We start from the raw sequence: 25,349 nt of genomic DNA on the forward strand, positions 1-25,349 counted from the left end.
AGAGTAGTAACGGCAGAAAGGGCTAAATTTCTGTCCGTTATACAAGGTGTAGGGGAGTCAGACGACGACTTCCTAGCACGTCTTAGAGAAGAAGCACGCTATTGTGACTTCGAAAAATTGAAAACAGCGGCCAACCCCGAAGAGGAGTTGGTAAAAATAAAGTTTATCTCAGGTTTGAGGGACCCTGAAGCAAAACTTAGACTACTAGACGGTATTAAAGCAAACCAGCAATGTCGGTTACTGAAATGACCGAGAGCTTACAGTTCAGAAGTCAAGCAATGGCTTTTGCAAGTTCTTCATCAGGTAATAAGCCCTTTACGGTGAAAGAAGAAGTTGGGTTCAACTTCAAAAAGACCTTTCGAAAACCAAATGAAAAAATTACGGCTAATAGAAACAGCAACATGTGCACTAGGTGTGGAGGTAAGCCACACTCTAGTAGACCTTGTCCAGCGCTAAGTAAGAAATGCAACACCTGTGAAAAGGTGGGACACTTCTCAAAAATGTGTAGAAGCAAACCCCAACCAAATTCAGATAAGAACAATAAACAGAATAATTTTTGCGAAGAAGAAAATGTTTCTTCAGAGCAAGCATCTCCAGCATCGGAGATGGGAATGTTTTATACTAAAGAACAAATCTTTAGCATGTCTGTGACATGGGAATACATCTCAATAAATAACTGCAAAGTAAAAATGCAGGTAGACACAGGTGCAGATAGCACAGTGATATCATCAAAAATATGGACTGAGCTTGGTAAACCTCAGTTGGATGGTAAGATAAGACATCTTGAAGCTTATGATGGTCATCAATTAACGCTTCTGGGATCACTTACTTGTGACGTTGAGTGGAACGGAAGCAGGCTCACTCAAAAACAACTGGCAGTTGTGCAGTCTGATAAAGAATTTGGACTACTTGGTAGAGACCTTCTACCCAAGCACGGCGTGAACAACATAACAGCCGAGCACCTACCTGCTGTGAAGGGTTACAAAGCTCATGTGAAGTTGATACCAGGAACAAAGCCAATGTTCTGCAAAGCCAATAAAAATCCTCTACCTCTTCAAGACAAGGTCACAGAGAAGCTGGAACAAATGGTCAGACAAGGCATCCTTGAACCGGTACAGCCAGGAGGAGTCACTAATGCATCTCAAGTGGTGTGGCAGAGAAAGAAGAGTGGAGAACTGAGACTTTGCGTGGACTTGAAAGTGCACATCAATGGAAAGGTCACGGATGAGGACTACCCAATACCAGACATGGAGACGATCTTCCATAACCTACATGGGGCCTCATACTTTGGCAAAATTGACCTCTCAGATGCCTACTATCAAATTGAACTTGACGAAGAAGCAAAAGATATATGCACAATCAACACATCTCAGGGACTGTTCAAGATGTGCCGACTACCTCAGGGATTGAAAAACTCTTCTTCAATCTTCCAGAATTGCATAGAATCAACACTCAAAGGAATCAAAGGTGTTGTGATCTTTCAAGACGATGTATTGGTGTATGGAACTACCAAGGAGCAGTTCGACAAGAGAATGCTTGCAGTCAAGAGTCGACTACGTGAGAAAAATTTTACTATTAATGAGAAAAAATCTAACTCAAAACCAGTCGATAGCGTTAGCTTTTTGGGATACTCCATTTCAAAGGAGGGAATAGCACCAGATCCCAAACGTTTGGGATCTGGTGCTATTCCCTCCTTTGAAATGGAGTATCCCAAAAAGCTAACGCTATAGACTGGTTTTGAGTTAGATTTTTTCTCATTAATAGTAAAATTTTTCTCACGTAGTCGACTCTTGACTGCAAGCATTTTCTTGTCGAAATGCTCCTTGGTAGTTCCATACACGAATACATCGTCTTGAAAGACCACAAACCACTCAAATATCTCTTTGCACCAGACGAGGAGATCCCGAAGACAGCATCAGCGAGAATCACAAGATGGGCAATAGCTCTAATGGGCTTCGACTATGAGTTGAAGTACACACCAGGGGAACAGATACCCCATGCAGATGCTTTGAGCAGAATGGATTTTGACGAAGACGAATCCGACAACGATCGCGTGTGCTTCGCAATCAATAACATCTACTTCGCTCAGAGTGATTTGGTGACCCAAGCAGAAATCAAAACTGAACTTGGAACAAACAGACTCTTCCAGGACATAATGAAACGAATCAAAAGCGGCAATTGGAAACAATGTTCAGAAGCGGAAAAAGGATTCGAACAACAGAAAGATGCACTTACTTTACATAATGGAATCATCTTCAGAGGTGTTGTTCCTTTCATTCCACCCAATCTACGACACTTGGTTTTGGCAAAAGCGCATGAGATACATCCCGGAAAGAATGCAACTGAGGCATCAGTCAGAATGATAGCTTGGTGGCCTGGCATTAGCCAAGACGTTCAACACTTTGTTAGTAAATGTAAGAATTGTCAATTGAACAGGCCTAGCCTGGGAAAAACAGTCTCTACGTGGCCAGAAGCCGACGTTTGGGAACGGCTCCACATGGACTGGGGTTATGTTAAGGACCAAGGCAATATATTAGTAATTGTTGACGCGGGTTCTGGTTGGATAGAAGCCTTCCCCGCGGGAAGTAGAACATCAGAAACAGTTAAAATATATCTTAGTCAAATCTTTGCAAGATTCGGAATACCAAAAACTTTAGTTTCTGATAATGGTCCTGAATTTGTAAGTGGTGACCTTAAACAGTGGTGTGAATCACTGGGAATTTAGAAAATAGAATCACCCGTCTATCATCCAAGAGCTAATGGACTAGCTGAAAGAGCAGTTCAGACAGTGAAGCGGGCACTTCAAGCGTGGAGTCCAAACCTTAATGTGTCATTTGGAGCATTCCTGCAAAGGGCACTGATGACACATCGCAACACTTCAAAGACGAGGAGCAAAACTCCAGTTGAACTCTTGTTGGGACGCAGAGTGAGACTACCAGCAATAGCAGATTTCGACTTGTGCGAACCCATTCTATTCAAGGCCAACGAAAACACAAAGACAGTTCCTGCTACCTTCATCATCAGGAAGGGCTTGAACACATCTTTCATACAGCCCGAAAACTCAGCACGGACTATTCTAGTGAGCGACAACCAAATTGCGAGACTAGACGAGGACGATGTGAAAACTGAACCAGCAGTGGAGGAGACCATATCTCAATCAGAACCAAAACTTCAGAACACAGATGTGGGACCTTCACATCATGATGAAGCTTCTGCAGCCACATCATCTGCAGAGCACCAACAACCCGAAACCTCAGAGCCTTCACGGACATCAACCAGGAACAGAAAACAACCTGACAGATTTGGAGAACCTATACCCACAAACTTGCTTTAAAAAGGAGGGAGGATGTGATGGTTTCAATGAAACATCAAGAAACTTAGAAATTTTATTAAAGTTTCAAAGAACGAAAGAAGAGCTTACCTGACGAACTTTATTGCTGTTTCGATAAGTAATGGCTACAAAACTAAACTCAATTCTAATTTTGTTTTGGCGCTATCATTATCTTATTGACCTATCAATCATATGTCAGAAGTAAATTCTCCCACCAACAGAAACCTGATTCTAACATCCACCGACCTCCAACTAATGAACTCGATTGTACCAAAGCCATATATGATTCTCATGAAATGTTGATGAAAATAGAATATCACCTCCGGGATTCGGAGTTAAGATCTATTCACATGCCAATCATGTAAAATATTTTTAGCTAATCTAAATTTTCTCTGTATATTTTTGCATAGATAACCACTATAAATACAAGCTAATTTTTGTATATTTTCAGTTCAAAATTTAATTTAAAATTCAACTTATTGAATTCTTTGACCCGTGTTATCGACCACGACACTTTCGTTTGTATTTTAAAGTTAGAAGAGATGCACAGTTGAAAGTCTCCAAAGTTAAATTGATATCAACTCATATGAAAAAACTGAGTTTCCACGCAAGGATTTTTACACAAAATTTTCAGAAGAATGGTACAAATTTCGATTTTTATTAAATTTTTTGGTACCAAATCAAATCTACAGCTATACGCAAACCAATTAACTTCAAAATAAATTCGAATAACGAAATGAGAACCAGTACTATGATAAAGAAAACAACAATAAGTTTGAAAATGAATATAATAAACAGCTAGAAGTACATGAGTTACTTTAGGACTTTTTATAACTTTATTCCTTAAGATTTATGAAAAACCATTCACGAATTGGATTTACAATTTTTTAGTTTTACACAAATTGGAATATACATCTCTTCTCTGAGAGCTTTACGCCCACAAGAAAACTATAGCAAACAATCACTGAAATACAATTCTTAGTTTTTTGAAAATTATAGTCTGATCATCTGATCAAAACAAAATTTCCCGTTTTAAAAAAGATTGAGGATAAAAATGAGGAGAAGAAAAGAAAAGACATGACCACCAAAACAATCTGATAAAAATTAGTAAATAAAAATTTTTCTAGGGCAGAAAATTTTAAAGCTAGCAAAAACAGAACCACGAATTTATAAATTTGGTCAACACTAGAGAAATAGAAAAGACTAATACAACCGCACAGTTCACAAAATTGTGGAAATAAAATAAGTTCATTCGATGTACCGTCCAAAAGTTTAACATTGACCGAACAACACCTTCATCAGCTAAATATCTGTCAATAGCTTTGATTGTCAGTGTCTTTAAAAGGTGAACATCTATCGCAGATTGACACAGGCACACATGCAAATGAACAAAAACTACTTTCAAGCCTCAAGAAATGAAAAAGATGAAAAATATGAAAAGTTTACATATACAACTATCAATTAATTGATAATTTTTACTTCATGTGTTCAAGACCAACAGATTTTAACAAATATCTACCCTTTATTCTATCTCCAAGATAAAACAGACCTATCAGGAAAATTAAGAGCTAACATTTTGCTGAAAAGAAACAATTGTTTATAGATTTGAAAATGCAATTTTCACTGATAGTCTGTCAACTACCACGAGTTTAATGTTGTCTAAACCCATTTTTCTATCAAACAAAATTGGAACAGCAATTAAGTGATTAAGTGAGATAAGAAAATCTTTTTTGTTCCTTTAATGTCAAAAAGATATTCGAATGCAACTTTTTTCGCAAAAAATACAGTGCAAAATTTAAATAAATTGCTCCCATTCGGGATTATTGAAATAATAATTAAACAGGTTGGCTTTCTAATCCTTGTTAACCCAAGCATTGAAAAAATAAGGGCACCTTTTCACAGGGCATAATATAGGCTGCTTCATTGAGTAATTCCCCACAGTCGCACACTGACTCAGTTCGAAGGCGTTCTATCAGTGACTGAGTGCAACTTTACTTTTTGCTTCATTTGTTTTGTGGTTCCTAAAAATTACCAAACAATTTGAAGTGAACTTCTTTTTTGGACATCTCTTGTGTAGTTTGTATTCATCCAATTGTAGCGCTAAAGCATTTCAGAACGTGAGCAATTGCTTGTATTCATTCTTGAATGCTTTCTCTGCCTGAAATCCTGTGTCATTCCGTCGGTAAAACCAAGAAATCCATTGGGTTATAAATTATTCCGCCCAGTGAGACTTTTTGATCATTATAATATACAATTTTTAACAAAGAAACTTGTCTTAGCTCTTCGAAATTTGAACATCTCACAATTACATTGTGCAATTTATTTACAATGCTACCGTTCTGACAAAGCTGTCATTTATTGTCGACACAGTTTTTTCTTCGTTGTTTGGCCAGCCAAAAGTCTGTCAACTGAATCCTGGTCAAAATTGATTTTATGGGTGACTGTGTTATGTTCCTTGAAGTGTTCATTATTATGTAATGTTCCGTTCATTGAAAGTTTTGCTTTTTTTAAACGTCGGTGTCTTCCATTAGATGCCTTGGCCTTGAAGCAAGTATAGTCAAGCACAAAATTAAGATAGCACCCTTTATTTTCACGAAGTAAAAAAAATCAATTTTTGACTCAATTTTACTCCAACTTGGAATCACATTTCGAAGACAATTTTTACACCATTGATCCCCTGCACTAGTCCTCTGCCTACCTATCAAATTCAGATAAAACACTACGTTTACTTGCCAGAGATCGCTATGTAAACTTGATGAACTTTGTCCCAGTTTCTCACTTAAGAGAATCTTGTCTCAATTTGGAATTTGTTTTCACGTTCGTTCAACTATGATTGATTATACATTTGCGTTAAACATTGACTTGAATGGTGTTCATCAACTTTACCTTGCGATTTCGGGCGTGTGAACGTTGTGTTTAAACTGAATTGCATAGGTAGGCAAGAGGACTAGTGAAGGGTATCAATGGTGTGAAAATTGCCTTCGAAATATTATTTCAAGTTAGAGTAATATTGCCTCAAATACTGAATGTTTGCTTTGTGAAAATAGGGGGTGCTAACTTACTTATGCCGTTCAGTATATTTCTGACGTTTGTATGCTTGCTGTACTCTTGACCTTCATTTTAAGTTGAGTTGCTTTTCATTTTGGTCGATGAACAAACGTACATTTCGTAACGTAACAACTTGGCAAACACTAATTCAAACTGAGAAAACGAGTGAAATCTTTTCAAATAAATCGAAGTTTTAGAAGCTTATTTTTTCACGATTGCACAATTTACACATACCAGCAATGAGCAGATATTATGCTGTAGGCACAGCTTTTTGTGCCGTAGTGTTTTGACAACTGGGCACAAAATTAACTAAAAAATTGCTAAATTGTTTGAGAGACTTTATTTAGGACAAATTTTATTTATCAGGACCGAAAAATAATAACAATAAATTATAATGAATGAACACAAAACAATTCCACTTAAAGTTTTACTTGAACAATGTCTCTGCACAATAACATAAAAAATTCAAGCGGGTCTTGATTTGTTCACAGACTAAGCAGGTGTCGAGTTTTGCCCGCCACTTGATGATGTTGCAGTTGAAGAAGGGGTGTGTCTTATTTTAAATCCTGAGAACGTGGCACTGTGTGAGAGGAGGGGTCCGAATCCTGGGCTAATTTTGCCCAGGCCCTTCACCTCCACAGCCACTTTATCTCCTCTGGCCAATTGCTGGATTGTTGTTTGGGACATGTGCTCATTGGCTGAAACAATTCAAAGAAATTAATAAACTTCGAGAGACTGAACGCTACCTCGGAATAAAACCCAAGGGATCAAGGTTCAATCTTAACGTAGGGGTCTATTTTCGTAGAGGTTTGTTTTATTTAACGTGAGGTTTTATTTTCTAATAGAATCAAAATGGGTATATTTCCTAGAACCTTGATGTTGAGATGTTATGATTGTTACTGAATTGGTTGAGATTCAGAAACCTGGTTCAAGTCTTTAAAAAAAATCAGGAAAACTTACAAAGCCAATAAAAAACGCATATGCACATTATAAAATGCCGAAAGTCGGCAAAGTCATATCAAAACGGCAGCAGCTGCTATATAAATAGCCAGAAAATGACCTTAAAACACTCAGGTGCACATTTTAAAATGCCAAAAGTTTGCAGTGCCAGAAGTCAAAATGCCAGAAGTTGCAACTTAGCCAGAAGTTGAATTTCGTTGACTTTTTAAAACGTGCGCGTTGCGTGTTTTAAGCATGGTTAAGTGACTGCAGAAGTCACTTCGAAATTCTGACCTAATATCTCGAACCGCTTCATAGTTCTCGATAAACGGCAGAAGTTAAACTTAGAAGTTTTCTTTTGTTAAAGTTTCTGGCGCTATCTTATTGACATTTGAATCAAAATTCTCACACACATACAAACCTGATTCTAGCGTTCACTGACCTCAAACTGATGAACTCAATTGCACGAAAAGTAACGAAAAAGAAAATGACATCTGGAAATTGGTGCCAAAATCAATTTCACATGCCAGTCAAGTAAAATATTTTTAGCTAATCTAAATTTTCTCTGTTATTTTTGCTTACACAAGTACTAGAAGTACGAGCCCATTTTGGTCTATTTTCATAACTAATTTTATATTAAAACTCAAATTATTAAATTCTTTTGACCCGTGCTCGAGGGAAGTGAGGTACTTACGCGAGTCTCCCCCAATGAGGGATGCTGCTATCTGGCCATTGACAGTCAGGTCTGCTCTGATCTGCTGGTATTTCCTCAACGAGAACCTAAACACATGTAATAATACTAACAGTGGTCACAGATATACAGTCTCTTTAACATCCCGGGTGTAAGTTTGGCGTGAATTTTCGTAAGAAACGCGGTGAAAAAAAAATTTTCTCCGCGTATTTCTTACATCTTTTTGCGGTGAATGTGGTGAATCGCGGCGAATTATTTATTTTCACCGCGTTCTCAGTATTCCTACAAAAAAGGAGCTTCCTTACGCTGCTTCGAACCTGTTTCCTCCTGCATGGCTTCAACTTCTTAGTCCTCTCTGCCAACTGTCTCTTCTCTGATTTTTCTTGTGCATTTAATTCAGATTCAGTAAACGTTGGAAAGCCAATGCGGTGAATTTTTGTAAGAAATCGAGTGAAATGCGGTGAAATATTTTTTTCACCGCATTCACCGCAATGACCGCATTTCTTACAAAAATTCACCGCATTCACAGCATTTCTTACAAAAATTCACCCAAAAACCTCGACGCGGGATGCAAAGAAAATCATCCAAAAATATCCAATGAAATTATTCAAAATTCAAGTTGCTAATCAATTCAATTTGAAATAGTTCTCTCGCGCTGAGAAAAAAAGTCTATTTTAACCACTTGTGTTAGAATGGTTGTCCCCTTCTTATGAACCAAACTTGAAATCAGAAACGCTCAGATTAGTAAATCATACAATAATACTCACGTGAAGAGATATAGTCCATCCTGAGGGCAAGTGAAGGTGCCGCTGATTGGATGAAAAGCTGCGCCCTCATTGGCTAAAACTTGGTCGAATGTGAGAGTGTGAGATAATCCGAACACGACTTCCAATCCAGTTTGTCTGGCTGCCGAGAAGACTATTGGGGATAATTCTCGACAGGGTTCACCCTGGGGGCCTTGAGGTCCCATTGGTCCTATTTTACCTAGAAAACAGATTTCACAAGAAATGTTTTATACCATTTTATGCGACAAAAACCTGTTTTTCGCTGTTCAATTAATTTTGTCTTCATGAAACCAAATAATATCCTCGCTATATGTGTAGTATGTCCATTTATTTTTGTTCTTTTGTTTATAGAATAACGGATGATTCCGATTTTGTAGTTATGAAGAATTTTTCCTGGGGTATGATGGTTAGTTCAACCTTTCCTAAAAATTCAAGGAGTGTACCTCGTTAACTTTAACATCGCAGCTCTGGTTTCGGAAAAAATCCGGCTTAATTTGAGATATGTAATAAACCCCCACGGAAATAAACTCCCATTTGAGGATTAAAGTGCTGCGTATTTAGCACGTTTGGCCATGCCTTAGCAGCCCGTGGGACTTACTATGAAACTATTACAACCGAATAACTTATCGCGACCAAAATTCAAATTTAAAAAGGGAATTTATTTCCTAGACTCCATCATCAAGCTCATCATCGCGACCAAAATTCAAATTTAAAAAGGGAATTTATTTCCTAGACTCCATCATCAAGCTCATCATCGCGACCAAAATTCAAATTTAAAAAGGGAATTTATTTCCTAGACTCCATCATCAAGACTCCATCATCCTAGCTCACATCAAAATTACTGCAAAAAAAACAATAAAATTTTAAGTGAGAAAACATATTGTTATGAAAATGCTGCCTACCTTCTGGTCCCTCTAACCCGGGTGGTCCAGCAGCCCCGATTGGACCCTGCACTCCTTGGGGACCCTGTGGACCAGGGATGTAGCTCGGATGGGGACCTGAAACAAAAAGACGCAATAGTTTTGATATTTGATTCAGACACAAAGTAGGCCACAACGTCTGCAAAAAACTGGATGAATCGAAACCTGGTACAAGCCTGCTCAAAAGACATACTTGATCTTGACGCTCATCTTGAAAAATTTGAACATCTTGTCAAGAAATGGAAACGCCAAGAATTTAAATTCAGGCAATTGTAGTTCGGCGCCATCGGGGTTGATTAAAAATGTCCAACAATTAAAATTTTAGTTTCAGCTCTCATATGGCGAGGTTAACGCCAGGAGATAAATCTTTATAAGGTGGTATCACAATAAACTGAGAAAATTTCTTAATACAACTTGAAAGAAAATGTTTGATTTAACATAGAGAAACTTAATTTTACAGTATGCTTTCATTAAGACATTAAGTTTGCATTCATTTGGACAGAGCGCCCTAAAAAAAGGGGTTTATAGTTAAAGTACTATGTAAAATTATTGACGATCATAATTTATGCAACGAAAAATGTTCGAAAGTTCTAAATAGAATAAACAATTACTCCAATTGCATTCTGCGTTTTCAGAGTTATATATGATAAGATCAGGATCATCAACAGAATATTACAGCGGTTTGCAGCATGAAAACAGTATGAAAACTCATCATGATCAGATATGGTCAGAGAAGAAACAGAATAAAACGCTCTGATTCAGAGAAGAAACAGAATAAAATGCTCTGATTCAGAGAATAAACAGAATAAAATGCTCTGATTCAGAGAAGAAACAGAATAAAATGCTCTGATTCAGAGAAGAAACAATAAAATGCTCTGAATTTTTAAAATGATTCGGGAATATCACAGAGCAAGTACTTACATCTGAACTCCAAATCCCCGTGAGATCCGAAGACGAAACAGGAAAAGAGGAAAAAGAGTGCTTGAATCGTCTTTTGAATCATGGCTACAGTCAAAAATGAACTCAAAGACACAAAACTTCCGACTAGACTGTATTTAATGACTGGGTAGGTTGCGATTAGTTCTCGCAATAGAGATCCAAATTGACTCGGGTTGTCGTTTTGGGATGCGGTGGGTTGGTTTGTAAAAAGGTTGTCGTGTGATTGGCTGGCCGTAGGATGACTATCAGCTGGGTTCTGATCAAAGGTTTCTAAAATACGCAAATAAAACATCGAGAATGCACTAAATTGACAGGGACTATAAATGGTAATAGGAAAACACTTGTCCTGTGAAAAGTACACGCCACAAAAAGTTGATAAGACCCCCCCCCCCCCCCCCCCCGGAATTGATCTCTTTTGAAAACGAACCCACAAATCGCAAAATCGGGCTGCATACAACACCGAAATATGCAAATGTTGCAAATTTAAAATTAAAATTTTAGGATGGGAAAATAGTTATTATAAATCTGCAGTATCTATGAACAATATAATCAACCAAATTGTACATATTTACCATATTTACCGTGAAATGTTTCCTTTTGCCCGTGAACCAAAATAATTCTTTCGTCAGCATTTGTGAACAAACTAGTTCCTTTTTGGTACTAATGGTTTATTTTGCCTACCAAGGCGTGGGACTGACTATTCATATGAAGGTTTATAAATGTTGAGAGGGGTGGGGTGGGGGGGGGGGGGGTGGTTACAGTAATTAAGTAGTTCAAACTGTTAATAACTTACGCTCCGCAAACAACGACTCACAGCTCCTCGAGAACTGTTTGGCCCTCCTCAGCGAAGAAGTTGGTAGGGGATATTGGGGAACGTCTCTGGTTTTCTCGGGTGCAATAAAGTCACGTGACGCCTGGTGACCTCTGGGCGAACTGTAGCCGAATCTGGAGACTCTTGTAGTCGGGTTTTGCGGGTTCTGTCCTGTCTTCTGATGAAAGTGCGCTGGGTGACGGAGGGTTGCGTCTCTACCCGTGTAAAAATGTCTGCTTGTGGGGTAGTTTTGCTGGGTTTGGGGGGTTGAGTCGTACTCGAAGGGTGTTGGTTGTTGTTGTTGTTGTGGATGTTGGGTGTTCGAGTGTGAAGTAGTTTGTTCACGGCTGTTTTCTCTAATTTCTTCTGAACTAGTCGAAGCTTCGCGCAGGCCGTGAGTTGACCTTAAAGACCTGCAGTTAGAGGTTAATATTAGTTATTACGAACAGAAAGGTGAAACATACCAACAAAAGAAACTTTAAACCGAATAAAACGAAAAAATCTTGCCAAGACTGACTTGAAATATCAAATTTTTCTTGACAAGACTTAAAAAGCCCTAAAATGACATGTTTAAGCTAAGTTTTCATGACAGTTCCGACAGGTTCGTACATAACTTGATATTTTCTTACCAAAAATGGTATCAATTTGCTGTCCGGACCTTTTCAAATTTCGTTTCAGTTTGAACGTAAAATTAATATTAAAAGAACGAGATAAAATTTAGCTCAAAATTGAGATCGAAAGCCTTTTTAGATTATAAGAAAAAAAATCAAACCTGATCGAACGAACGAGTTTATGGTTTGAGTCAAAATTATTTTCTTGAGGTCTTATTGAATTTTTGAAAATTAGAATGAAGCATACCGGCTATTGAAAACTCATATTAATTATTAGCTTTCGAAAAAAAAAACGTTTACTTTATCTTAACTTTTAAATTTTATCTCAAAATTACGTTCACATCTTATCACTGAACACCTATTCAAACTAATATTCGGAGTTTTACTGATTAAAAATTATCTTTTCTGCTTTCTCGTTTTCGTATTCAAAACTTTTCATAGATGAAAAACTAAGTAAATCAATTTTTGAAAAGAGTTATTGCAAAACGCATAATAGAATAATGATCAAGGACAGCATTAAGAAATAAAGCAATTAGTCAAGCTTGAAAAATCTGAAAATAAACTAAACTCACCTTTTGGCATTACGCTTTGAAAGCGTCGTGAAACTGATTGACAATAATTTCCACCGAACAGAGGCGACTGAGTGCTAGCGAGAGGGAAAGTTAAAGTGTTTTTGACAACAAATAGTTCAATTCGATTCGAGTTGTTTATTCGAAAGTGTGGTTTTAGTTAAGGACATATATTTAGGAATTATGGTTTCTCAAACCACAACTTTTCTATCCATCAAACCTAACTATTCAAATCAGAGGGATTAAACAGACTCAAATTGAGATAATTTGTTTGGAATTATTATTTTTTTTCGGATGTCAAAGCCCATCTCGCTATCTCAAAATTGGCGAATGAAACAACGGAAAATTTAGATAAGTACAAGCAACAAAAAGTGAGGCTGAATTGAAAGCAGCAAAAATTATTAACTTTTTGAAAAAGCTGATATACACATTTCAAGTACTGATATTATTTTTTTCTTCGGAGCCATCGATGTAAATGCGGCAAATTCTGTGTCTTAATTTCTAACATTAATCCAAAATTAACGAGTATACAAAAAAGTACAGGATCAATGTGGACTATTATTTACTAACCGCATGAACAAAAAATATAATTTTTGAAGAGCATCAGACTAAATCTTTAAGACAAAATGTTGAAAATGCAGGTAGTTGAAAACACAAACTAACTGAAATTTCAAAGAAGCGGTGTCAGCAGTAAAAACAATAATTTCATCATTTCAAGAAAAATGTTGCTGTAGAACTTATTAAACAAGGAGTCCAGGTAATTTGCGTCCGGATATAATGTTCCGCCTCCGCTCATCCTCATTTTGGACCTAATTGGCATCCAAATAAAGAGATTAGAAAAAATAAACACAAATAGATGTTTGAGTAAATAAAAACTGCTACGAACTCAAACTGCTAACCGAATGATATAGTGACATGCTGCCTTAAAGATCTCATGATGCTTTCCATTAACGACACTAGGACCAACACAAACAACAAAATATACAAAAACAAAAAAAAATGTTTACAGAAAATCTCAAAATCTAATGATTAAAGCACATTGTAACAAAGTCAAAATACAATCAGATAAAACATGAAACACACAAATTCACTTGTACTCAAATACAAAGCAGATGCGTAGCTCCAAAATGGGACTACCTAATCCTTAGACACAAGGAAAAAAAACCTCAGTTCGAGATTTAATCAACTTTTCAAAACCAAATAATCACAGAAACAATAATATACGTTAGATTTAACATAAAAATCTAGTTAATTTTATTTTTAAACCTTAAACAATGGGTTCTTTCTCTGTTGAGACTAAGCCAGCCGTAGAACAGGCCTGAAAATTTTCTGCAGATACGGAATCAGAAACGAAAATTTAAAGAGTAGACAAAAAACACAAAGTATTGAAGCCATTAAAATCGTCAGTTATTAACTGAACATTCTGCGTTAAAATTTCAATTGCAAGTTTTGTTATATCATTTACTATATAATTGAAAGATCGAATATGTGCCATTGGAATTCATTTGAAAATCATTTGGACTTGTTATAAACTCGAATATTTTGAAAGAAAACAAAAGAACCACAAATATTGATCACTTACAAAATTTGTAAGGGTACGCATAGTATTAAGGATATAAAATAATATGAAACCAAAAGAAAAATGAAAAATAAATTTTAAAAATTTCATGAATCTACTCATTGAAGAAACTTAATTTGAAATTGTAAAAGAAGAAGAACAGAAAGAAAATGTTTAAAAAAAAACAAAAAAAGAAAAAAAATGAAAATCGCAAAAAAAATTCAGCTACCAACTGAGGGCAAATAACCAAATCCCATAACCCCAAAATAGGAAACTGTTAAGAGAAATAATTACAGGCAAAAACCAGAAACTTAAAAAGAAATGCAAGAGGGAAGTGTTTAAGTTATTGAAAAAATAATTTTATCATTAAAAGATTGTGGATACATGGAATTGATCCTCTTTTCAACACCAGTTCGGTCTTTCATATCGCAGTTTAACAGCAGCAATTGTGAACTAATACAAATCACTAAATTTTAAAGACAACTCGTAGTATCAGAGCAACTAAAAGCAATAGCTTTCAAGGGAACGCATTGGACACGTTACTGTATATTTTAATTGGAAACCAAGGAGACCATTCGTTAATCAGAACTTGTCAGAGGACTACTAAAACCACAAAAAATGCAGGCAACGATTGAGAATACAATAGAAAAGTGCAGGAAAATAACTGTCGAAGCCTTTAAAATCAAAAATTCTTCGCTGATGTCCTTCATTATTGTGGTACGGTTGTACCTTATTTTAGTTCATATTCCTTAAGTTGTACTAAAGAATTTATTCTTGTCCTTGTCAGACTAAAAGTCATCATTTCATAATACAAATACTTTACCGCCGACTAAAAAGTCAATATTTCATATTGTTCACATCGCCCACTTTTGACTATTATTCATTCTCTTGAATCTTGTTACTGAAGTAAGTTGCATTCAATCTAGTCTGTTTTGCATTAGTCGGAGTCCTATTGGATTTGAGAAGGAAATCCACTCTCAGTAATTTGGTCTGCATTCGCAACACGATTGCTACTAATTCTAAAAGTGGTAATCCACTAATTCAGTAAAAGTTGGATTCGCGCCTCGAATCCATTCACCTAAATCTAAGTGGATTAGTGACACAAAATTGTATCTCTACAGTCAGAGATATCACATGGCGCAGTCAGCAACTAAAGAACGTGCACTCTTGGGAATCGAACCCTTTTGGGACAAACCAACACTTGAACCTCCATTGCGATGGGAGAGATGGCAGATTATGTTAAAGCTGGCTATCATGGCTAAAGAAGGAATATCAATTGACACTCTCCTTGACAATCCTCCGGACAAAGTCACTCTACCTCCAGAACCCATTTACAAAGCTGATGTCGAAAATAGCACGGCTCAAAGTGAACGAGACCGACGTACTAGAAACGAGCAACTAAAAAATTCGTGGCTCAATAGATGTCAAAAAATAGAACTTGTTGGCATACTATGTGGAGAAAAACCTTGGAAGTACTGCGATAGTAAAGCAGTCTCTCTAATATACCTCAGCTTGGGAATAGAAGGGAGACGAATATTCGGTTCACAAGAACCGAATATCCAGATAGATAGAGTGACAACAAAAATCCTTTGGGATTGCCTTGATGGTGTATTCACGAAGCAAAGAAATATCACATTTGATCGATACACGTTTCTCACTCGGAAACAAATGAAAGGAGAACCTGTGGAAAAGTTCTACGGGTGCCTTAGAGAGTTGTCCCTAAACTGCAATTTGGGAAGTCACGAAGAATCGATCATCCGAGATGTCTTTATTGCTAATATGCAAGATGGTGAAATTCAACGGGAACTACTCAAAGAGACACGGACAGCTACAAAAGCTCTCGAGGGGGCAATGAACATTGAAATGGGAATACAAAACCAATTGAAAATTTCTGGAACTTCTATTCCCAACACTACAAATGAAATTTCAAGTCAATCAATAAATAGTGTCCAAGGATCGTGGAATAGAACCCGAGCATCGACAAATCAATTTGTCAAACCTACGATTTGCCCAAATTGTGGCTATGGCTGGACTCCCTCTCATAGACAAAATTGCCCTGCTCGTGGAAAATCTTGTAAAAATTGTGGAATCGCTAATCACTTTGCAAAAGTTTGTCGCAAACCAAAACAACCTAGTAAACCGAAACCTAGAGTAAACTATGTAGATGACTCGGTTTCTGAGGCGGCTACAGTAGGTACCTCAACAACGGCGGCAGAACAAGTTAACAATATCAGCAAACTTCTACAGCAGAAAAGTATTTACGATGCCAATTATGATTCAGATTACGATGACTATAACGATAACTGTGTAGCTGCGATTTCCATCAAAAACGACACACGTGAGGTAGAACCTGTAAATTTAGACATTTGTGTTGGAAATACATACACAAAAGCATTGGTGGATTCGGGCAGCGTATGCACTATTGTCAACAAAAATCTGGCGGACACAGTGGTGTCAGATTGCAAGGAAAGCTATTGGGTGGAGTCACCCGAAATACATGATTTGAGAACCTTTTCAAATGATATAATCAAGATTGTAGGTGTAATCAACACATCAATAAAGTGTAATGACTGGATAGCCACGGACGTTGATGTAACTGTCGTGGAAGATGGTCACCGACCCATCAGCGGACGAGATCTATTTCCAAAGCTAGGCCTTCCTGTTATACAATTGAAACAAGTTGCTAATATTGATCAAAATCAATGTCCAATCAAGAGGCAGCTCTCTTTTGATTTTCCAGATCTCATCACCCGTGTCGGTAAATCTTTAAAACATTCAGTAAAGTCGACATTCCATAATGAATTTACACCTACATATCAAAAGGGGCGACGAGTTCCAATTAATTTACCACCACTCGTTAATATAGAACTTAAAAAACTACTTGATGAAAAACACATCATAAAATTAAACAGTTGTTCAGATAAAAAATTTATTTCTCCTATAGTCATTACAGTTAAAAGAGATAAAACAGTTAAATTAGCTTTAGATTCCAAAATCTTAAATAAATCTGTTCATAAAAACAAATACCAAATGCCAAATATTGATAATTTGATTGACACAATTCAACAGAATTTAAATACATCCGCATCACAAGAAACAGCATATTATTCAACACTGGATTTGAAGTACGCATACAGTCAACTTAAATTAGATCCGGAAACGGCTCAACATTGTAATTTTAATATCATTAGCGGTGAGAAAACTGGAACATACCGTTTTATTACGGGCTTTTACGGTTTAACCGATATGCCAGCAGCTTTCCAAAACGTAATGGATTACACATTAGTCGGACTCCAAAATACTTACTGTTTTTACTGTTTTTTGGATGATATTATAGTAGTTAGTCGTGGCTCTAAAGATGACCATTTAAAACTCGTCTATAAATGTTTAAAGAAGTTAGATGAGGATAACTTACGAATTAACTTACCTAAATGTCATTTTGCAAAGACCGAAATTGAATGGTTGCGTCATAAGTTAAGTCAATCAGGAATAGCTCCACTTGAGTCAAAAACAGCGGCAATCGCTTCACTACCAGCACCTAAAAATTTAAAACAACTTAGATCCTTCTTAGGTTCTGTTCATTACCTCGGAAAGTTTATTCCCATTTTGTCTCAATTGTGTCATCCCCTTCGTCCTTTATTAAAAAAGAACACAAAATTCATTTGGAACACTGAACATGACACACACTTCCAAGCAATTAAAGATAAAGTTGCAAACACCACAGAAAATACACACTATAATCCTCACTTGGAAACGCGGATCAAATGCGATGCTTCAAGAGCGGGTTTGGGAGCAGCACTAGAACAACGTTCGCCTTCGGGATGGCACACAGTTGCATTTGCGTGTCGTTTCCTCAACTCTAATGAGGAACGTTATAATATTAATGAACTCGAATTATTAGGTGTGGTGTGGTCTGTAGAATATTTTAAATATTATTTATTTGGCAAATCTTTCACAATTATCACAGATCACCGAGCATTACTATCCATTATGAAAGAACATAGATCAAATAAATCTTATAATAGTAGATTAACACGCTGGATTGATCGTCTTTTAACTTTTGATTTTAACATTGAACATATACCCGGTGCAAAAATGGGGCTGGTAGATTATATTTCTCGCCAACCAAATCAAAAAGCAAAAGTTACAAACAAACATGACGAGGAATTTGCGGTAGCAACAATTACCCGCATTCGTGACGCGATTGCAGCAATTTATGTAAATACCACACCACAAACCTGTCAATCACAGCACTTTAACAGCGTTCCTCACACAAATTCCACACGTGCTTCGCATCCTCGCTTAACAAACAATTCTCAATTGCTTTCTGCCATTAATCAAAATACAACTCAGTTGCTTCTTGAAAACTCTGCAAACGCAGCACAATTCCACTCTCTCTCTACAAGCAATACAAAGCCAGTTCAAATCCAGTCTCAATTCAATTGCCCCTCATATACATCACATATCCTTTCAATCAGTAATCACAAAATGAGCAGCTCTGCATCTAATCCGCAAACTCCCCCTACACACAGCCGGGTCACATTCCAATCTACCCCCAATTCCAATACCACCCGCTCATCAAATGACGGACAAACTTCCCCCAACTTAGAATTGTCAAAAGAAGAGGTCTTTGAGAACAACTTGACGCAACTCTTCACAAAGGGATTCTTAGCAGTTCTCACTAGTAAGGACGCTGTTCTGAAAGAAGTACGCGACTGCGTTCTTCAAAACGACCCCCAAAGGTGTAAGGAAGTGAATCCTTACCTCTTCTCATACTGGAGGGATTTGCATGTTTGCTCGGGATGTGTTTGTGTGGACGAACGCGTTGCGATTCCACACTCAATTCAAGACGCGGTCTTGGAAAGCCTCTTCTTAACGCATCCAGGAAGTTGGGGCATGATAACGCTCGGGCAATACGCGTTCTGGCCGTATATGCACCGAGAAATTTTGAATAAAGCGGCCACGTGCAAGCCTTGCACTGATATTGGTAAGAACCTTAAACCTGTTATTCCGCCGTCTAAATGGAAACCTTTATTGCCATGTACAGAACCAAATGAAGAAATACAAATTGACTTTGGAGGTCCCATCACCAATGAAAAAGATCAAGATATCTATTTTCTTGCATGTATTGATCGCTTTTCTAAATATCCTTCTGTAGAAGTAGTTGATAAAGCTAAGGGACCTAATGTTATTAAATTTCTTGATGACTACATTCAAATTCACGGTGTCCCTCGAAACATCAGATTAGATCAAGCACGTTGCCTAATAGGTTATAAAGTTAAAAACTTTTGTAAACAACATAATATTAACATTATCACTGCCCCAGCAAACGATCATAGAGCTATAGGATTAGTGGAGCGTTTGATACAAACTATTAAAAGACGCTTAGGCTGTATGAAATTAGACACTAGAAATAATACATTTACAATTAAAGAAGCAATTAAGTCAATTGTATATCATTTACGTATCTGTAAACAAAATACAACAAACTTAACACCTTTCCAAGCACACTTTGGAAGAAAACCAAATACACCACTAAGTAATATAAGTACAACACCTAAATCATCTAATCTATCATATGAGATCATTCTTCACCACTATTTAGACGCTGATACTGTCCCGGTTGAAGACTACTTAGACGAAAATGGATGGGTGACGGGTGATCGCAGTGACATTTTGATTGACGAGGCCATGCAGAGGGCTCAGGTAGACGCGGGTCGTCGCTACAATGGCGATCACAACAAGTCTGTATCCCGCTTCATTCTGCGCCCAAAATTGAACACCCAATCCCGTGGACAGAGCAATCACTTGACCTAAAGTTGGCCCGGAAGGTAACGAAGCGCTCGAAACGAGATCTTCGCGGACTCTGGGAAACTCTGGTCCCCGGCAGTACAGTGGTCCGTACTTCCAACACAACTACAGTTATTAAGGAGCCAGGAGTACCGGAAGTCAGTGTACGTAATAGCGATATTGCTAAGTTCGGCACTCGTGCCGAACGCAATACTGATTTATGGGAGTATGCAAAACGTCGACCTTTGCCGTATGAAAAAACGACCGAGGAAAAGATCGCACAACACACCAAAGAGTTGAAGAAAAAATTTCGCGGAGAAATTAAAATCCGTCATCGCCTCAATCAGTCTGATGCAGCATCGGGAGTCTCGTCTGCAAACAGCAACATCTCTAAAGCGATGGCGTCTAGAAAACCCCGGAAACCACAAGCAGGAGGCAGACGTTCCCGAACTACATCTACCACACTGAACACCTCTAATGCATCATCAGTTGCTGCCTCCTCTGCAACATCATCAGTTGCCTCTCCATCAACTTCACATACTAAACGTAATCGCCGCGCGCCTGACTATTACGGATTCGAAAGTTTGGTGTGTTCCTTGAGTGACGATTCAGCTGCTCCCGTATCTAAAAAACAAAGATCCGCAAATCCTGTAATACAAGAAGAAGCAGCACAGCCTCCCGTTCCTGATACGGACTATGAATTGCAAGTGGTGAGCCCCCCTGCACCCCCTCCAGTGGGAACATGGTCACCCGTGGAGTATGATTATGACGATTATGCACGGCAGATAAGTATGAGCGTCTTTGACGCCGAAAATCAAATTTAAATCAAAAACTAATTAAACTTTCATCATTATTTGTTCAATTGTCCAAATTTCAATCTTGTAATTGTTGAGTTAAAGGTGGAATGGTATCACTTTTCCACTCATTTTTATGTTTAGTGTTTACCTTAAATTTGTGTTCGTGTTGGATATTCTTTGTTAAATTTGATGTTGCTAATGTAGCCATATCTTCGATATTATACTTTTGCTGGATTCGCATCGCGAATGTGCTTTAATTTAATTTGCGCGCATACATTTTACGGGAAATGAATAACCGTTTACATTGTTCTAATTTATTTCAACATTCGAGCCACTTTTCCAATATTCATCATTCACTTGTCTGTTGTTGCTCATAATCTTTATTATTTATACTAACCAGTACATATGTTAATATTATCATAAATTTTTCACTGTGCAGTTTAAAATTTTGCTCGGCCCAAGATATGTGGTATGGTTGTACCTTATTTTAGTTCATATTCATTAAGTTGTACTAAATAATTTATTCTTGTCCCTGTCAGACTAAAAGTCATCATTTCATTATACAAATACTTTACCGCCGACTAAAAAGTCAATATTTCATATTGTTCACATCGCCCACTTTTGACTATTATTCATTCTCTTGAATCTTGTTACTGAATTAAGTTGCATTCAATCGAGTCTGTTTTGCATTAGTCGAAGTCCTATTGGATTTGAGAAGGAAATCCACTCTCAGTAATTTGGTCTGCATTCGCAACACGATTTCTACTAATTCTAAAAGTGGTAATCCACTAATTCAGTAAAAGTTGGATTCGCGCCTCGAATCCATTCACCTAAATCTAAGTGGATTAGTGACACAAAATTGTATCTCTACAGTCAGAGATATCACAATTATGTTCAACTCAGACTTCCTGCAATCTCTTTAACGTCAATGCTTTAACGTCAATGGCAATTTTGAAAATTGTGATAGCGTGACAACACTTCAAAACGGAACAAAGTTAAAATGAAAAATCAAAAATCTAAAAAACTATTAAGAAAACTAGTAGAATCTATGTCATACAATCAAATGTTGGAAAAAAGTCACTAAACAGACGAAATTTATTCAATATTAAACACATGGACCTGACGTTAGTTTTTCGAAAAAGATATTCTCGAAGTTTTAACAGCCTTTTGCTATGGATTCAAGCCATTAGATAGGCCAACATATTCCTATTTTCGAAGCAAATTGAAATGGTTAAAAACCAAACCAAACCACAGGACTTTAAAAAAAGCCTTAAATACTGGTGAAACTCAAAAATTCATAAAAAAATACAAAAACAGTGTCAAAGGCAGAAAAACCATAGTTTTGATTCACCGAAGAGAAACAAAATACTCGATTTTTTTAGATTGTGAACTTCACGATAAGAAAAAATTATCATTTTTAGCGCCGCTCGTCTTTAAGGACACCAAATTCGTCCAAAATTTAATGGAGAAAACAATTTTTTATTATTATATGGAAACAAATATTCTAAGATTGAGCAGAAATGACGCCGAAAAGGAACAAAATCACACCCAAATATGAAATGCTCTCAATAATTTTAAACCTCAATATCTCTTCAAATAAAGCAAATTTTCACAAATTCATTCAATTCTAAATTCTACGCGCGCAGAAGTTTTCAATGATACCACTGAGGATTCGCTCCAATGAAAAAATCGATCGGCCAAAATTGATTAAACAAAAAACCCTTTTAAGCATATTGTTCCTCCCCACTCTAAGTGGGGTCGGAACAAAAGTATGCAAGGCGTTAACTAAATTTAGTGATAATTTAGTTAACTAAATTTAGTGATGGTAGAAACTATTTAGAACTATTGTCGAAAATGCCTGCCAATTAGAAGATAAGATGTGATTTGTCACTAGCCGTCAGAAATATTGAAGATGGAAACATCCACAGAAGATGATGGTTTCTCGCTACAAAATTTTTAAGCATCTTAAAAACTCGGCCTTCCTGTAGACGGTTTCTAGAAATGTAAAATATGCAATTCAATTAAACTTTCATAGTGGCCTGCGGAAATAAGGGTGAAAACGTAACTTTTTCTAAACATTATTGATAAGAAGCCAAGTAAAATACATTTTTATGTGTTGGTGCGGGTTCTGTGATAAAGCAGAAATGTCTTAGCAGTATTTTTTTCAATTTTTCCCAGTAAGACATACACAACTTACTGCAACACGGAAAGCTTTTTAGAACTTGCGAAGTGCGTTAAGAATTTAATAAAGCTTTGAAAAAAAAACAAATTTTATCGAAGATTGTATGTTATGCTCCCAAATCTGTCCAATTTTCCCAGTAAGACATGCACAACTAACTGCACCAGGGAAAGTTTTTTAGAAAGTGCAAAGTGCTTTAAGAATTGAATAGAGCTTTGAAAAAAGACAATTTTTATCAAAGATTGTATATTATGTTCTAAAATCTGTCCAAATTTCCCTGTAAGACATACACAACTAACTGCATCATGGAATGTTTTTTAGAACTTGCAGAATGCATTTAAAATTCAATAAAGCTTTGAGAAAAATACAAATTTTATCGAAGATTGCATTTTTATGCTCTCAAATCTATCCAATCAAAGCACACAAAGATTTTCGAACAGAGTAAATGAGTAAATCGACCCAAATGAATAGAGAAAAATTTCAACACCCGGCGTGCTGATAAAAAATGTGTAACACAATGTATTTTTTATCACAAATATAGTTAAGAGGACGCAATATACGCACCAACTGACACTGAACACAACGGTCAACAATTTTTGGTGAAAATTGACATTTGAGGCGTATGTTAAGCGAACAAGACCGCAAAAATTTAATGTACATAAGGTAATAAAAAGAAACCAAATGTGAAAAATTTAATTAACCGATCTCTGTTTATCAAAACCAAAATTTTTATTTATAGAATTTCAGATTTGGATACTTGATGATTAACTTCGATATACCTATAGTGTTTGAGAAATTCACAAAAATCTCAAATTTGTTTTTGCCTAATTGTAATCCGTTCTAGGTAATATTCTCAACAATTTTTGAATTTTTGGAATCATTTAATGTAAATAACAACGCAGCTTGTAGCGTATTTGCCTTTTGAGCCATATCTGCGCTTGAAAATAAGTCATAATTCTGGCAGAAGCGTTGATTTTCTCAGTGAAATATAAAATATTGGTCAGAAAGATTAATTGAATTTCAAATATTATCAAAGCAACATCCCATTATTGTCTTTATTGAAATAACATATTTAGAAGCCAAGGTATTTGAAAAAAACTTTTAATGCTTAAGAAACAGGGTGCAGCAGACTGCTTTCAGCAATTTTTTTAATTAATTTAAATAGCTTTTTCAATTAAATTTAACAAATAATATCGTTACCAAAGAAGTAGACTTACCAATTATACTACAATTTATATAACGAAAAAACGTAGCATTGACTATTCCTTGCATTAACTGACATTAGCTCTTACATATGACTGAAAATGATTGATTAGCTCCTTCATGATCTAAGAAACTGAAAAATTTGGAGAAAATCATCAAAACTGAAATATATAATTGAATAGAAAGAATAAATACAGCCAAAAAGCTGTCTTGTAGACATTTTGAAATTAAAAAAAAATTAAAGAAGCTTTGGCTTTGTAGAACATTTTACAAATTCAATTTTTATTAAAATACCGCTCATAATCCACACTCGTCATATATCGATGACAAAATTGGTTGAATGAAAATTTGAATTTTGACGATAAATCTCGCTCCCTGTCGCAATAAAGTTTGGTTGGGTAATGGGAGTGTACGAACGGTTAAAATTGTTTTTGTTTAATTGAAACTTTTGGAAACAAAATAACTAAAAATTTGGAGAAGAACTTCAGTGAAATTCAAAAAATCTACTCATTTACATAATTGAGAAATTAGCTACGAACGTTGGTAGAATTGCTCTCGAACGGCCAGTGGTAGTTCTAATTCATTACCTTCAATAAATTGAAAAATGGGTCCTCAAATGTCTTCAATTCAGGTTATTATGAATCACCATAATCACTAACAAAATTTAAAATGAAAAAAAAACCAATGTCGGTGCATTTTTCATTTGACTTTTAGTAGTGAACTCCTGCCACTTGAGTTGAGCTGTCGATACTTGTGAATGAGAGAAAAACGCAAGTCAAAGCGGTTAATAAAATAATTAGCATAAAAAGACCAAAACGTCGTGAGAGCAAATAAAAAACTCCAATCAAATCTCTCAGACCTGGAATTTTGGTCAATTGTTTAGCGTAATCAGTTCTGATAAATGCAAATGGGAAATGATATAAGCTTTTCAAGAATTAAACCAATTATGGCTGAAATAACTTTAAACACTTCGCTTTGTACAATTGTCTTTAAATAAATTGACCTGAATAGCGTTGCAATTGGTAACAAAATACTTTATCGTATTTGAAATTGTTGCCATCTCAGGAAGATATTTTGTCGTGTTACAAGATGTTGCAAGGTTTTTCTTACGATTTTCAGAAAAAGTAATTTATCATTTATGATAATTTATGCGATCCTAGGAAGATATTTGCCGATGC

At 36.3% G+C, this 25,349-nt stretch overlaps 2 protein-coding genes across 6 annotated transcripts in view; both read right to left on the minus strand.

Moving 5' to 3' along the window:
* LOC142339590 (membrane-associated protein Hem-like) overlaps positions 1–25,349 on the minus strand; it is a 479,910-nt gene that overhangs the window by 403,358 nt on the left and 51,203 nt on the right. The gene's annotated exons all lie outside the window — the stretch shown is intronic.
* On the minus strand, positions 6,720–12,719 carry LOC142340203 (cerebellin-1-like). 2 transcript variants are annotated; one of them, XM_075390718.1, is made up of 7 exons: positions 12,648–12,719; positions 11,447–11,868; positions 10,636–10,923; positions 9,697–9,792; positions 8,777–8,993; positions 8,013–8,098; positions 6,720–7,077 (listed from the first exon to the last, which is right to left on the minus strand). In XM_075390718.1, the coding sequence occupies exons 3-7, from the start codon at positions 10,715–10,717 to the stop codon at positions 6,872–6,874; spliced, it is 687 nt and encodes a 228-aa protein (XP_075246833.1). In that variant the 5' UTR covers positions 10,718–10,923; positions 11,447–11,868; positions 12,648–12,719; the 3' UTR covers positions 6,720–6,871. The 2 variants fall into 2 exon arrangements, with proteins under 2 accessions (XP_075246833.1, XP_075246832.1); XM_075390717.1 differs by having other exon boundaries at positions 11,447–11,877.

This window comes from Convolutriloba macropyga, chromosome 5 (assembly GCF_964194025.1).
Source record: "Convolutriloba macropyga chromosome 5, txConMacr16.3, whole genome shotgun sequence".
NCBI lineage: Eukaryota > Metazoa > Xenacoelomorpha > Acoela > Convolutidae > Convolutriloba > Convolutriloba macropyga.

Bases quoted from the DNA above. Each gene is read 5' to 3' on its own strand.
- LOC142340203 (XM_075390718.1), bottom strand. From the start codon at position 10,717: ATGATTCAAAAGACGATTCAAGCACTCTTTTTCCTCTTTTCCTGTTTC. The intron at 8,099-8,776 runs GTGAGTATTATT...ACATGTGTTTAG, and splicing joins GATGGACTATATCTCTTCAC to GTTCTCGTTGAGGAAATACC. The intron at 7,078-8,012 runs GTAAGTACCTCA...GAATTGTTTCAG, and splicing joins CCTCATTGGGGGAGACTCGC to CCAATGAGCACATGTCCCAA.